Below are 12,500 nucleotides of genomic sequence, written 5' to 3'. Positions count from 1 at the left end.
ACTGCCTGACTGGCCTCCCTGGCCTCCTTATTCTTAAGCAGTCCCTCTGCGTCTCGTTCTCTCTTTCTCTCTCGCTCTCTCTCTCTTTCTCTCTCTCTTTTACTCTCTCTCTGTATGTCTCTCTCTCTCTCGCACACACAAACACACACTCACACAAACACACCAAATATTTTCACACACACACATAACACAACTAGTTGTGAGTGGAACTGAACCTCAGGCCTCAGATCTCCTTGATGATGGAGTGCAGCAGGCTTGTCGGTGTAGCTGGTGGGTCAGGTGAAGGGCTCAAAGATCAGGTTTGGGTGGGGCTTACGTAATTTGACATGTTTTGATATAGTCCTGTGTGGGTTCATGATAAAAATGTTTCCTGTGACATTCGCATTGTCTCAATTCCTGTCCACTTATCCTAACTACTTTGGCCACTCAATCACACACACACACACACACACACACACACACACACACACACACACACACGCACACACACACAACATCGTCTTTCCAACACATATACTTAGACTACACAATTCATACACCACTTCCCTATCTTACATGGGAAGACCCCATTATTCAGATAGAAAGTTCAAGTGATAAAGAGGGGAAACACATGACCTCATCCCGTAGCCCTTTGCCTTAAACTCTTTTTTCACTTTCTCTCTCTCTCTCTCTCTCTCTCTCTCGCTCTCTCTCTCTCTCTGTTTATATGTGCAAATGCGTGTGTGTGTGTGTGTGTGTGTGTGTGTGAGAGAGAGAGTGAGAGATAGAACAAGTGTGAGTGTGTGTGTGTGTACAATGGATCTGCATGTGTGACAGTCTGTGTGCCTTGTGTATGTATGAGAATGGATATGTGTATATTATAAGTCTGTGTGTGTATGAGTCTGTGTATATTATGAGTCTGTGTGTTTGTCTGCGTATGAGTATGGATATGTGTATACTCATGCATGTGTGTGTATGAGTATGTGCATATTATGAGTCTGTGTGCCTTGTGTGTGTATGAGTATGGATATATGTATACTCATGAGTGTGTGTGTATGAGTATGAGTATATTATGAGTCTGTGTCTTGTGTGTGTATGAGTATGGATATATGTATACTCATGAGTGTGTGTGTATGAGTATGAGTATATTATGAGTCTGTGTGCCTTGTGTGTGTATGAGTATGGATATGTGTATACTCATGAGTGTGTGTGTATGAGTATGAGTATATTATGAGTCTGTGTGCCTTGTGTGTGTATGATTATGGATATGTGTATACTCATGAGTGTGTGTGTGTATGAGTATGAGTATATTATGAGTCTGTGGGCTCATGAGGCTTTAAAAGCCCTCACATAACAAACTGTGTCTCTTTTTATGGAGAGTCCTCCCACTTGTTTACACCAGAGTTAGTTATTCTTTAAATTTGTTCTTCAGGACGGGGAGCCTCTCACAGAATTTCTGTCTCACTCTATGGTACCCAAAAATACCTTTGATGGGAGGGGTCAAAGTTCAATCTCTCTGTTGTCTTAGGCCTGCTCACCTCTGACCAGAGCCAAGTGATCAAGTCAGCTCTTTTTGTAATTTGTGCACACAGGGGAAACACAATTTCGTTTCACTTGGACCACAGTGAAACACAGAACATGAAACACACAATAAATATAAAATGTGCTTAATAGTGAATAATGTGACTCCATGGAACATTCCAGAACATGAGCGGACTGAGAGTGTAAGAGACCGATATGTGTGGATTTCAGTTATTCTCTCTTGTTGAGGTGACTCTGTTCCCTGGCCCTGTCCCGATCCCAGAAGCAAGAGAGATAAATGCAGGAATGTGTTTTTTTTTGTCTCTCTTGTGTGTAAATTTAGACAAGACTTCCTCACGACTACTGCCCATTTCCCAGCGTCACCGCCGGCAACGCTGTGGGAAAGGTTTATAACCCTGAGTAAACGACTCAAAGTCACACACACACACACATACGAATACCCACCTCTCTTTCTCTCTTTCTCTCTCTCGCTCTCTCTGGGACACACACACACACACACACACACACACATGCACACAGGGGTCAATGTCAATACTTGGAGTTATTAATATATGCTTGTGACATGCCAGCGATCCATTCCCATGCATGCCAAAGTAGTGCAACTGCTCTCCAAGTCTGAAGGCGTGGTTTCCTTTAATAGTGGTTGGGTAGTCCATTATACTGTCATCTAACAGATAGGGAAAGGGAACTAAACTCCAGTGAACTTACTGTGTTCATTATTTTCAATAATAGGGGACATTGACTGAAGGATCTATTGATACCCGTGGACATACATTCTATAAATGTTCTATAAATTACTGCGTCATTTCCTGTCAGCTTCTACATATTTCTGCCTGTGTAAACCTGCAAAGCTTAACAATTTGTCAGCATCTGTTGTGTAATGATCCCCTGAAAAAGAAGGGTATGAAGTAAGCAAATGAGCTTACCAACCTATTTTTTTACTAGCCTTCTGCTGAATGCTTAACATCACATATAGGGACATATAGACTTCCTGAAACAAAAGTTATTGACTTACAAATTATAAAGATCCAGAAAAGTCTTTTGCGGAGACATGACATATGTTACACACATCATGAGGGTATTGGCAAGCCATGGCACAAAGGTCCTGATGGAGGACTCAAGACAGCCCATTTAAATGGGAGGACACTGATACATTAAATATATCACTTCTTGCTGTTTTAAAAAATAGCAGGTAATAAATATGTGTAAAGGGACATATTTTGTGACACCATTCTTCCGTCCCCTGCAGGCTCCCTCTAGTGGTCGATCTGGAGCATGGCAGACTGGAGCCTTCTTGGTAACTTCCTGGATGAAGTGCATGAGCACTCCACATCGGTGGGCAAGGTGTGGCTGACGGTGCTGTTTATCTTCCGCATCCTGGTGCTGGGCACGGCGGCTGAGTCAAGCTGGCTGGACGAGCAGGAAGACTTCATGTGCGACACGCAGCAGCCCGGCTGCGAGAACGTCTGCTACGACCACGCCTTCCCCATCGCGCACATCCGGTACTGGGTGCTCCAGATCGTCTTCGTTTCCACGCCCTCGCTGGTCTACATGGGCCATGCCATGCACACGGTCCGCATGGAGGAGAAGAAAAGGAGGAAAGAACAGGAGGACCAGGGAGGAGGTGAGGGAGGAGGAGGAGGAGAGGAGAAGAAGTACCCGCAGGAGGAAGAGAGGGATTGTGGGAAGGGCCACGAGGGTCCTGCAAAGATCCGCCTGAAGGGGGCGCTGCTGCGGACCTACATCCTGAGCATCCTGGTGCGGTTGGTGATGGAGGTGATGTTCATCGTGGTGCAGTACCTCATCTACGGAATCTTCCTGACTCCACGCTTCCTGTGTGAAGCCAAACCATGCCCACACATGGTGGACTGCTACATCTCGCGGCCCACCGAGAAGAACATCTTCATCGTGTTCATGCTGGCCGTGGGGGTCCTCTCTCTGCTGCTCAGTGTAATCGAGCTCTACCACCTGGCCTGGAAGCAGTGCAGACGCTACATGAAGAGGTACGAGGCCAATCGACAACTGCAACAGCAGGAAGAGCTGCGACCTTTGACCCCGTCTACTATTACCGCCACCTCCCCAGAGAAACCCCACCGTGCCCTGCCGCTGCCACCCTGCTCGCCCCCGCCCGACTTCAGCCAATGCATGCCCCCGCCGTCACCCGTCCACGCCCACAGCCACGCCCCCAGCTGCCCCTCCTACAGCGACCGGCTGGCCAATCAGCAGAACTCCGTCAACATGGCCGCTGAGCGTCACCGTGTTCTGGACACCGGGGAGGACTTCCTGGGGAGGCAGGTCTTCCTGACGGCAACAACAACAGCTCCGCCTCCGTCAGAGGAGGGCGGGGCCTGTCCCCAGGTGATGACCAATGGTTTCCTGAAGGACAAGCGGCGGCTTAGCAAGACCAGCGGGGCCAGCATGCGAATGCGTCCAGACGACATCGCTGTGTAAGGCTTGCGGTAGGCCAGCCCCAGAGGGCCAAGTCTTTTCCCCCAACCCACCCCCTGGTGCACTCTAGCTTGCTGTTGGTCACTGTACTGGCAAGGGACAGCAGAGAAAATATGGTTTGAATGAATATGAAGCAACAGCTTAGATCTGTTGCCCAGAGCTCAAATAGGAGCCAAAATGGAGGAAAGCACACGTCCCTTTCTGAGGGACAACTTAAGTAACGCAATGACAGGATCAGTAAAAGATTTTGCACTACACAGGATCGGTTCATTTAGCTGATTACACACGCTTTCCACACAGAGAGCTCTAGTTAAATGCGTCTGAAGAGCAGCTTGTGTTCTGCTGATGTCTTCTGAGCCCTTGATGGATTGACAAGACAACTGCATCTTCTCACTGTCCTGCTTCCGCAGAAGGCATGGAGATGAAGATAGATGCATGTAGACAACAGCTGTGGCTGTTATTACTTCTTATTTTTGACCTCATAGCCACCCAATCTCTCTCTCTCTCACACACACACACACACACACACACACACACACACACACACACACACACACACACACACACAAAGACAGCACTGATCCCTCCTACAGAAATTTCTCACTTGCACTTCAGGGTCACTTGCACTTAGAATTGACTGAGGGCAATGGAATTTATATCAGTGTCTACGTAAAATGAACTCTAGAACACTAAGTGACTGACACACACACACACACACATACACACACACACACACACACACACATTCAAATGCACACAGGCACTCATAATACAAATATATAAATAAACAGACACAAACACACACACACACATATGCTCCGTACACAAAGAGTAACAGCCAGTGAGGTCTCTCTAGCAGCTGTAAATTGACCCTGAGGCCTTGAAGGTGCTGAATGTGTGATGTGATAATCTTCCCCTGCGGACAGACGAGACACCTGACCCGTCACTTCTACTAGCAGTCTGTCAACACACTACAGGACCTTCACATGTGTCCAGAAAGGAGACAGGGGTGGACTGTCAAGGGGTAGAGGCCTGTCTTGACTTATAAACACACACCTGAAGTTCATGGAGAGTAGCTTCAGGTTACACATGAGGTCAACATGGCTGTGTGTCTGGAAAAGACACTAGAACTTCTGGGAAACAGGGGATTTTTAAATAAAATGTTGATGTCATCAAACAGATGTTTTTTTGTCCCTTTGAGGGAAAATCAGATGAATTTCATAGCAGTGTCAGCTTGTTCAGCGAAAAAATTGCTCTGAACTTGTGTTACTTGAATGCGGCACATCTTCTACAGGAAATACACAAGCAGTCTGCTTTCCCTGCACCTTGACAAAGCTAAGAGTTTTCACATTGATTCTGTGCTCCATCTGCGGCATGCCAACTTTCATATCGTTGCTCCTCCTGTGATCAGCTACTACCACAAGGGGGCGCTCATCTCCTCTTCCACCACCTCCCCAAAAGCACTCTCGAGCAGAATGGGCTCGCTCCTACAGAAACTCCTAACATACCAGAGGTTGTCCTTCTGAAGAATGCTGGTGACAGGTCAGCTGCGCTTCCCATGGCTAATATTAGGTATCTCTGGTCTCCAGTCAAGAGCTCTGTAGACACATTGGGATATATTTAGCAGATTGCAACATTTATGACCAGGGAGAAGTTCGGAAACTTTGAACAGAGGGATGAGGGGTTATGGATGGGAGGAGGGGTAAGACGAACACTTTTCACGAACATGCAACTTTCTCCAGACAGCTGGACATGGAATTCCTTAGCAGCTGGGGTGTGGATGGGTTGGACGGAGACCTGCACGTGTCAATCACACTATGTTTCCTCAGGGCATGACTGTTTATAGGGGACTCTTTCGGATGCAGGGTGTATTCAACAAACCAGGGCTTTCTGAGGGAATGCTGCTCTAAACCCAGTACCATTACTGCACCTGCCTAGAATTTGTTGTCACTGACCCTTCACTGTTTGTGTAGTGTATCATGTTGTCACTATCTGTTTGTGAACCACCAAACTATATATTCAGATGAACCTTAAATTCGTTCATTCACTTTATCCTTCGTAATCCACTGCTAATGTGTGTATATCAGAGATAGATCAATGGTCTGTATGGGTCTTTCTTGTTTAATTAAATTTCTGTTATTATGGTAGATTTCTGGCACAATAAACGTCTCATCAAAAAATGTAACACATTATTTACTTATCAGGAAAGAATTTGACAGCACAAGTCATGTCACATTAGATGAGTAGTTACAACAATTATGGAACATGGTGTCACGTTAGATTTTCACCTGCAGGGGGAGATGTGGCTCTTTGAGCAGCAAAGAAATGACTCAACATGGCACTTTATACCAAACAATAGATTTTATTTGTCTTCCAACACCACTGCCGGCCCCAGGAAGTGGTTCTGTACCAAATTTTTGTGAAGTTACACACGATGACTTTAAACCACAGGGACAGAAATATGGAGACGACCTATCAGCCTCTTTTATTATTACCATCATATTGGTTTTCTACAAAACTCTCAGCAACTGATACATTAATCGTCTGTCGCTAGACGCAGCGATATCGAGCTTCCTCCAAAAAACTGTCAGAGGGAATTGCTTTGCGTTTGCTTGGTCCATAATGGTGTCTGTAGTAACGTGGCAGAGGAGGTCAAGTGTAAGGGGTAGGTTGGTAAGTTCAGAGTGAGAGGGTTCTCTGAGTTTCCATGACGATGTCAACCACCACCAACCAACCAGCCCACACCCCACCCCCACCCCTTCCCCCAAGCTTGACCCAGTCAATCACGTCAAGTGGGACAGCATCATTACTTAGCCGGGAGACCTCGTCTCCCCCTGACGCACGCTGACTCTTCACCAAAAGAAGTGTTTCTTTATGATACAAAACAAAGGAAAAAAGAAAAAAACACTTTCTCGTTCTTTACAGTTAATTAATGTTTGTGCTTTGTTTCTCGATAATACTAGCATCTGTATGAGGTCTTGGTTTGGTTTATCATACAACGGAGTAACAAAGGAAACAACATTTAAAAGAGTCTTTTTTCAACAATGCACAGTATTTAGTAACAGGCCGGGCAGCACTGCCTCACCCAGATTTATACACACACACGAGACACACACCGGAAAACAAAAGGACCTAGAGAATCACTGGTAAAATCCCTTTTACAACATGAGTACAGCACACACACACACTTGCACTCACACTCACATACAATACACAAACACACATTCACACACACACACACACATACATACACACACACACACACAGCTTTAGTCTCCTCTGAAAGGAGGTCACGGGGTGCGATGTAAACATACAGCCAAACACGCTGCAACTCCTAAGAAGAAGTTCCTTGACTTAAGTCTGTCTTTGTATGTATGTATGTATGTATGTATGTATGTATGCAAATTCTCCTTGTTAAACCCAACAGTCTGTCTTCATATTTGTTCTCTCTTGTAGTTCCTACGTTTGTTCCAGAACCTATCCGACTAGTGTTTCCACTCTCTGGTCCAAACTGTCCTCAATGATAGGAGTTCTTCCAAATGCTCTCAGGCCTGGTTCTGACCCCCTAAGGTTCATGTTCATGTTCAAGGGACACTGAGTTCCCTTGTTTGGGAACCTCTGAGAAGTTGGCACATGTGAATCTGTGTGCGAGTGTGCATGACCCAATTTCTCACCACCACTTCGACCACTGTGTGTGAAGCTCAGTCCCAATCTACACACACACACAAACACACACACACACACACACACCCACAGCATCACAGACACACATGTAGGAAAATTCAAAGAGTGAAAACTCCTTCTTCGATCTCTGATTTCCAACTTCACAGGTTAAGTGTTTGTTTCCAGAACTCAGAACATCATATTCCCAGGATTCCCGGGGCCGGGGTTAAAGTTCATGCCCATATCCCCAGGGTGGCCCCGTGGCCTCATCTGGGGCATCATCATAGTCTGCTGGGGGCCCCCCATCCCCTGTAGTGACATCATCATGTTGGGGGACCCTCCGGGGCCTGGGTGGTTGTACATGGGACCCCGCTCTTTCCCCTGCATCATGCCGGGGCCTCCCATCATGGCTTGCTGCTGGCCAGGCGACAGCATCCTATGCTGTGGCCCCCCCATGCCACCTTGTGGCCCCACCATGCCACCCTGCGGGCCCACCATACCACCAGGGCCCATGAACCCCTGTGGCCGCATGCCTCCGTGGCCCCCACCACCCATGGGCATGTCCTGGGGTCCCATGGGTCCATGCCCCCCCATCATGCGGGGACTCCCATCCCCCATCATGGCCTGCATCTGGGGAGGGAACCCTTGCGGCCCTCCATGGTGCGGAGGCGGCTTCCCGTCGCCTCCCCCGCGGGGGAAGTAGGATAGCGTCTGGCTGGGCTTATCGGACGGCATGATACGTGACAAGTCGAACTCTGGGATCCCCGAGGCTCCCTGGCGCATCACTTCCTGGAGGTCAGGGTCGAATACACCACCCATCCCGCCGTACTCTGGACCCCCACCTCCAGGTTTGCACATGCCCGGTTCGGGGCCTCCTCCTGGGCCCATCCTGCCCATAGGGCCCCCCTCCCCAGGGAAACCCATCCCAGGGGGAAAGCCCTGGGGCCCAGGGCCATTATGGGGGTATGGGCCCTGCTGCGGGGGTGACTGTCCGGGAGGGTAGCCGCGGTGTGGCGGTAATCCCATACGCCCCTGACCCATCATGCCAGGGTCCTGGTGCTGGGGGGGCATCATCATGCCCTGTGGCATCATCCCTCCTGGACCCATGTTTCCTGGGTGAGGGGGCATGCCGGGTCCCATGGAGCCAGGGGAGGGCATCTGGTTGGACATCTGGCTGGGCATGCCGTGGGGTAGCGGCTGGGCGCCCATGGGGTTCATGCCCATAGGGCTGAGCGCGGACATGGGGCCGGACGAGCCTGGCCCCATCATGCGCGGGTGGCCCGGGTGCTGGTTCATCCCCATTCCTCCAGGAGAGAGAGAGAGAAAAAGAGAGAGAGAGAGAGAGAGAGAGAGAGAGAGAGAGAGAGAGAGAGAGAGAGAGAGAAAGAGAGAGCGAGAGATAGAGTCAGACACATATCATAGCTTAAATACATTAGTGCAAACACCACACACCGTACCACACTTTACATCCCTTCCTCAAATGTCTCAGTCTCCATACTACGGCAGTCACATGAAGTGCATTCTCTAGGAGTGAATGAAAAAGTTTCTGAGGTGCATTAATGCATAGGGGAAAACATATATTCATGTTTCTATAACCACTACATGTTATAATGATAATAATAACTATAATACCTTTGACTCATAAAGTGCTTTTCTAAGTACCCAAAGACACTTGTGAGTCTCAATCTATGTGTGATTGTGTGTGTGTGTTCTCACCAGCCATGCCATTATTGTTGTTGGGCAGATTGGGTGACCGTGCGGGCGGTGAATCGTCATCTGAACTGGCGACAGTCTTGATGGCGTCGTGGTAAAGGGGTGTGGAGCTGGGCATGGCAAACTTTGACATTCGTGACATCATGATGGACAGGGGATTCTGGGATAGTGTGGGCTCCGCTGGCATGCTATAGGGACCGCTGGATGGCGGTTGATTGGACGAGCTGCTGGAGGGCGGAGCAGAGGAGGGGCCGCCTGTGGAGAGGGAAAAGGAGAAGACAGAAGACATGAGCAGAAATGTAAACAACACATTATTTAAGTGCAGTCCCTTGTTCATCTAATGACAAAACTGTGAAGCATCCCTTTCACACACATGCTGAGTTTCTGTGACTCCAGGGAACCTAAACGATATCACGCCACACTTAGCCTCAGTCTTGCTTTGTGATTGGCTGACAAGTTTTCTTATGAATGCCCTCATCTCATGATGAGGACATTCTGACCATATATATCAGTAAAAACAGGAGAAGCTCATGCAACCATTTGAATAATGACCTGTGCCATCTAAACCATAAGCCTTACAACACTCACTCGCTCCCTCACCTGGCTCAGAGCCGCTCATCATGTTAGGGGGGGGTTTTCCCCCCTGCGGGGCCCCAGGGCTCTGGAGGGGGGGTTTGGGCGAGGATGTCCAGCCTGGTGAGGGTGCAGGCACTGACGGCGACTTCATGTGGACGGGCGAGGCCCCCGCGGAACCCATGATGGGCGGGGACTTGATGGAGCCAGACGCCGTGGCCATGGAGGAGGGGGCGGTGCCGGTGAGGATGCCGGCGAGTTGGGAGGGAGTCTGCGGGGACTTGAGGCCGGCCGAAGGGGAGGCCAGCATGGGTGACTGGACCTGCCGCAAAGGGGGGGACTTAAGCGGGTTCATCCCAGGGGACATGGCCTGCTCCGGCTGCTTGCGGCCCCCGCCCCTCTGGTTTGGAAGGGGTGGGGGCGGGCCTCCAGCATTGGGGGGCTGGTTGGGGTGCATGTGGCTCAGTCGGCCGTTGCCCCCAGGACCCTGTCTCTGGTCCGGTCCAAACGGGGGCTCACCTCTCGGACCCCTCCCAATATTTACAAGCCCCAGCTGTTGATTCATGGGGGGAAACTGACGATTGGGCCCCATGTTGAAGTCGCCCGGGTGGGGCTGGTCGGGGAAGGGGGGCCCCTGCATCATCTTCTGCTGAGGCCCCATGTTCTCTGGCATCGGGCCCCCTCCTCTCATCTTCATCATCTCCTCGGGGCTCATGCCCATTTTGGGGTTCATCATCTGAGGGTTGGGCCCCATGCCCATGTTACCAGGGCCCATGCCGAAGTCGCCCATGTCGCGGCTCAGGCCCTTCACAAACTCCATCCTGGACGAGGGGCTCATGGGCCCCTCGCCGGGCATCCTGGGAAACATCATACCTCCAGGCCCGGGCTCCATGTGCCGCGGGTTTCCCATCATCCTGTTCATGTCCATCATCATGCCTTGCTTGTCTCCCATCCCCTGCTGGAACATAGCCTCCTGCACTGCCTGCGGGTTCGGGAATCTCTCCACCCGCCCCCCCGGACCCCCCGGACCCCCCGGACCCCCCGGACCAAACATGCCCTGGGGGAAGCCGCGCCCGTCGCCCTCGTGCCAGTTCATCCCAGGCCGGGGCATGTGGGGGCCGCCGTCCATCTCGGGGTTCATCATGCCAGGGAAGCGCTGCATTTGGGGGTGCATGCCCCGGGGTGGGCCCCCCATTCCCATCTGATCAGGGAAGGGCTCGGGCCCCCCAGGGCCCCAGCCATCTCCAGGGTTCATCTGGTAGGGCGGGGGTGGCCCACGCATCATGCGGGGACCGTGCGGGTGCATCATTATCTCCTGCTTGCGCTTCTTCTCCTCGTAGAACTCCTGCTGCAGCTTGAGCCAGGCCATTTGCTCCGTCTCCCCGCCGACCTCACCTGGAAGGCCGTGGTGGGGGCAATGGGGCCCTGGCTCCTCTGGAAAGGGCATATTTCTGGGGCCTGGGGGGCCAAACTGGGGCTCATCCGGACGAGAACCTCCAGGCTTCCCGAGACTCTGAGACTGGGCCATCATGGCCTGTAAGGGGCCTTGCTCTGGCTTCTTGGGGCCCCCTGGTCCTTCCATCATGGGGTTAGGCGGCGGCCCGCCCATGTTCCCCTGGGGCCCCATGGCAGCCATGTCCTTGTCGTCAGGGAAGAGCATCCTCTGGATGTCTCGCAGTGTCTGCAGCGAGCGCTCGCGGTGCTCCAGCTGCTCCTGCGACAGACCCTCCATGTTCTCCCCCAGGGACATCAGCTCCTGGGACAGCTGCTGATGCTGCTGCTGCTGCTGCTGCTGGGTGGTCAACTGGCCCTCTGCCCCCTTGGGCAGTTCCATGGGTGGATACCCACCTGGACCCTGAGGAGGGTTACCCTCAGAAGTTGACCCCGCAGGGTGGGTGCTGGCCTCCTGTGAGCCTCCATCCTGGGGGCTCCCGCCAGGGATACTCTTGGAGTCCAAGCCCACTGAGGAGGGACCGTCCTGGGGCTTGGTCCCTGGAGCGGAGGCCTGAGGCTGGGATGGCGGTGCAGGCTGCTGGGGGCCCGGAGCTGCTGGTTTGGAAGCTGGCTGATGGTTCTGCTCAGTGGGCTGGGAGGATGGAGGGGCCCCTGGCTGCTTAGGGCCACTACCCATGGGGCCCATCTAAAAACGCAAATAGGGATACTGTTATTGTTATTGTTACTGTTACTGAAACAAGGTTTGGAACACACTGTTTGGTAATTAATTATTCATAGCAGACGAGTGCTGTTATTGTAAGCTGTTACCATGGGAAGTGTGGGCTTGTTGCCATTAGAGATGTGGCTCATGTGGTAGGCAATGAGGCTGTCGGAATGACCAGTGATGACCGCTTCGGCTGCCCTGAGGCACACACACACACACACACACAGAGACACACAACCAAGTTAGTATCGTTAACAGCTCAAGATGTATGAATGTTTTAGAAACAAGCTCTTATTGGGGAGGCAGATAAATACAGCAGCGATGTCTGTGTGCTCATGCCTGAGAGTGTGTTGTGTGTGTGTCAGCATCATGAAGAGGTGTTACATGTCCAGTCTGACAGTGATTTAGGGAGGGGGTGTTCGGG

At 51.0% G+C, this 12,500-nt stretch overlaps 2 protein-coding genes across 2 annotated transcripts in view; one reads left to right on the top strand and one right to left on the bottom strand.

Annotated features, from left to right (window-relative positions):
* Window positions 1-6,130, top strand: part of gja5b (gap junction protein, alpha 5b) — a 10,724-nt gene extending 4,594 nt beyond the window's left edge. Inside the window, exon 2 of the mRNA XM_080834517.1 lies at window positions 2,771-6,130. Within this exon, the coding sequence (XP_080690643.1) occupies window positions 2,797-3,972 (1,176 nt within the window). The 5' untranslated portion in view covers window positions 2,771-2,796 and the 3' untranslated portion in view covers window positions 3,973-6,130. The remainder of the gene's footprint in view (window positions 1-2,770) is intronic.
* Window positions 6,131-6,825: 695 nt separating this feature from the next.
* The window catches only part of LOC308363222 (B-cell CLL/lymphoma 9 protein-like), a 47,189-nt gene continuing 41,514 nt past the window's right edge, over window positions 6,826-12,500 (bottom strand). The window contains exons 6-9 of the mRNA XM_080836018.1: window positions 12,181-12,274; window positions 9,946-12,058; window positions 9,349-9,600; window positions 6,826-8,936 (exon numbers count right to left, since the gene is read on the bottom strand). Of these exons, the coding sequence (XP_080692144.1) occupies window positions 7,822-8,936; window positions 9,349-9,600; window positions 9,946-12,058; window positions 12,181-12,274 (3,574 nt within the window). The 3' untranslated portion in view covers window positions 6,826-7,821. The remainder of the gene's footprint in view (window positions 8,937-9,348; window positions 9,601-9,945; window positions 12,059-12,180; window positions 12,275-12,500) is intronic.

This window comes from Sprattus sprattus, assembly GCF_963457725.1.
Source record: "Sprattus sprattus genome assembly, chromosome: 3".
Classification (NCBI taxonomy): Eukaryota; Metazoa; Chordata; class Actinopteri; order Clupeiformes; family Clupeidae; genus Sprattus; species Sprattus sprattus.
The sequence above is the reverse complement of the archived record's forward strand: the minus strand, read 5'-3'. Positions and strand labels throughout refer to the sequence as shown.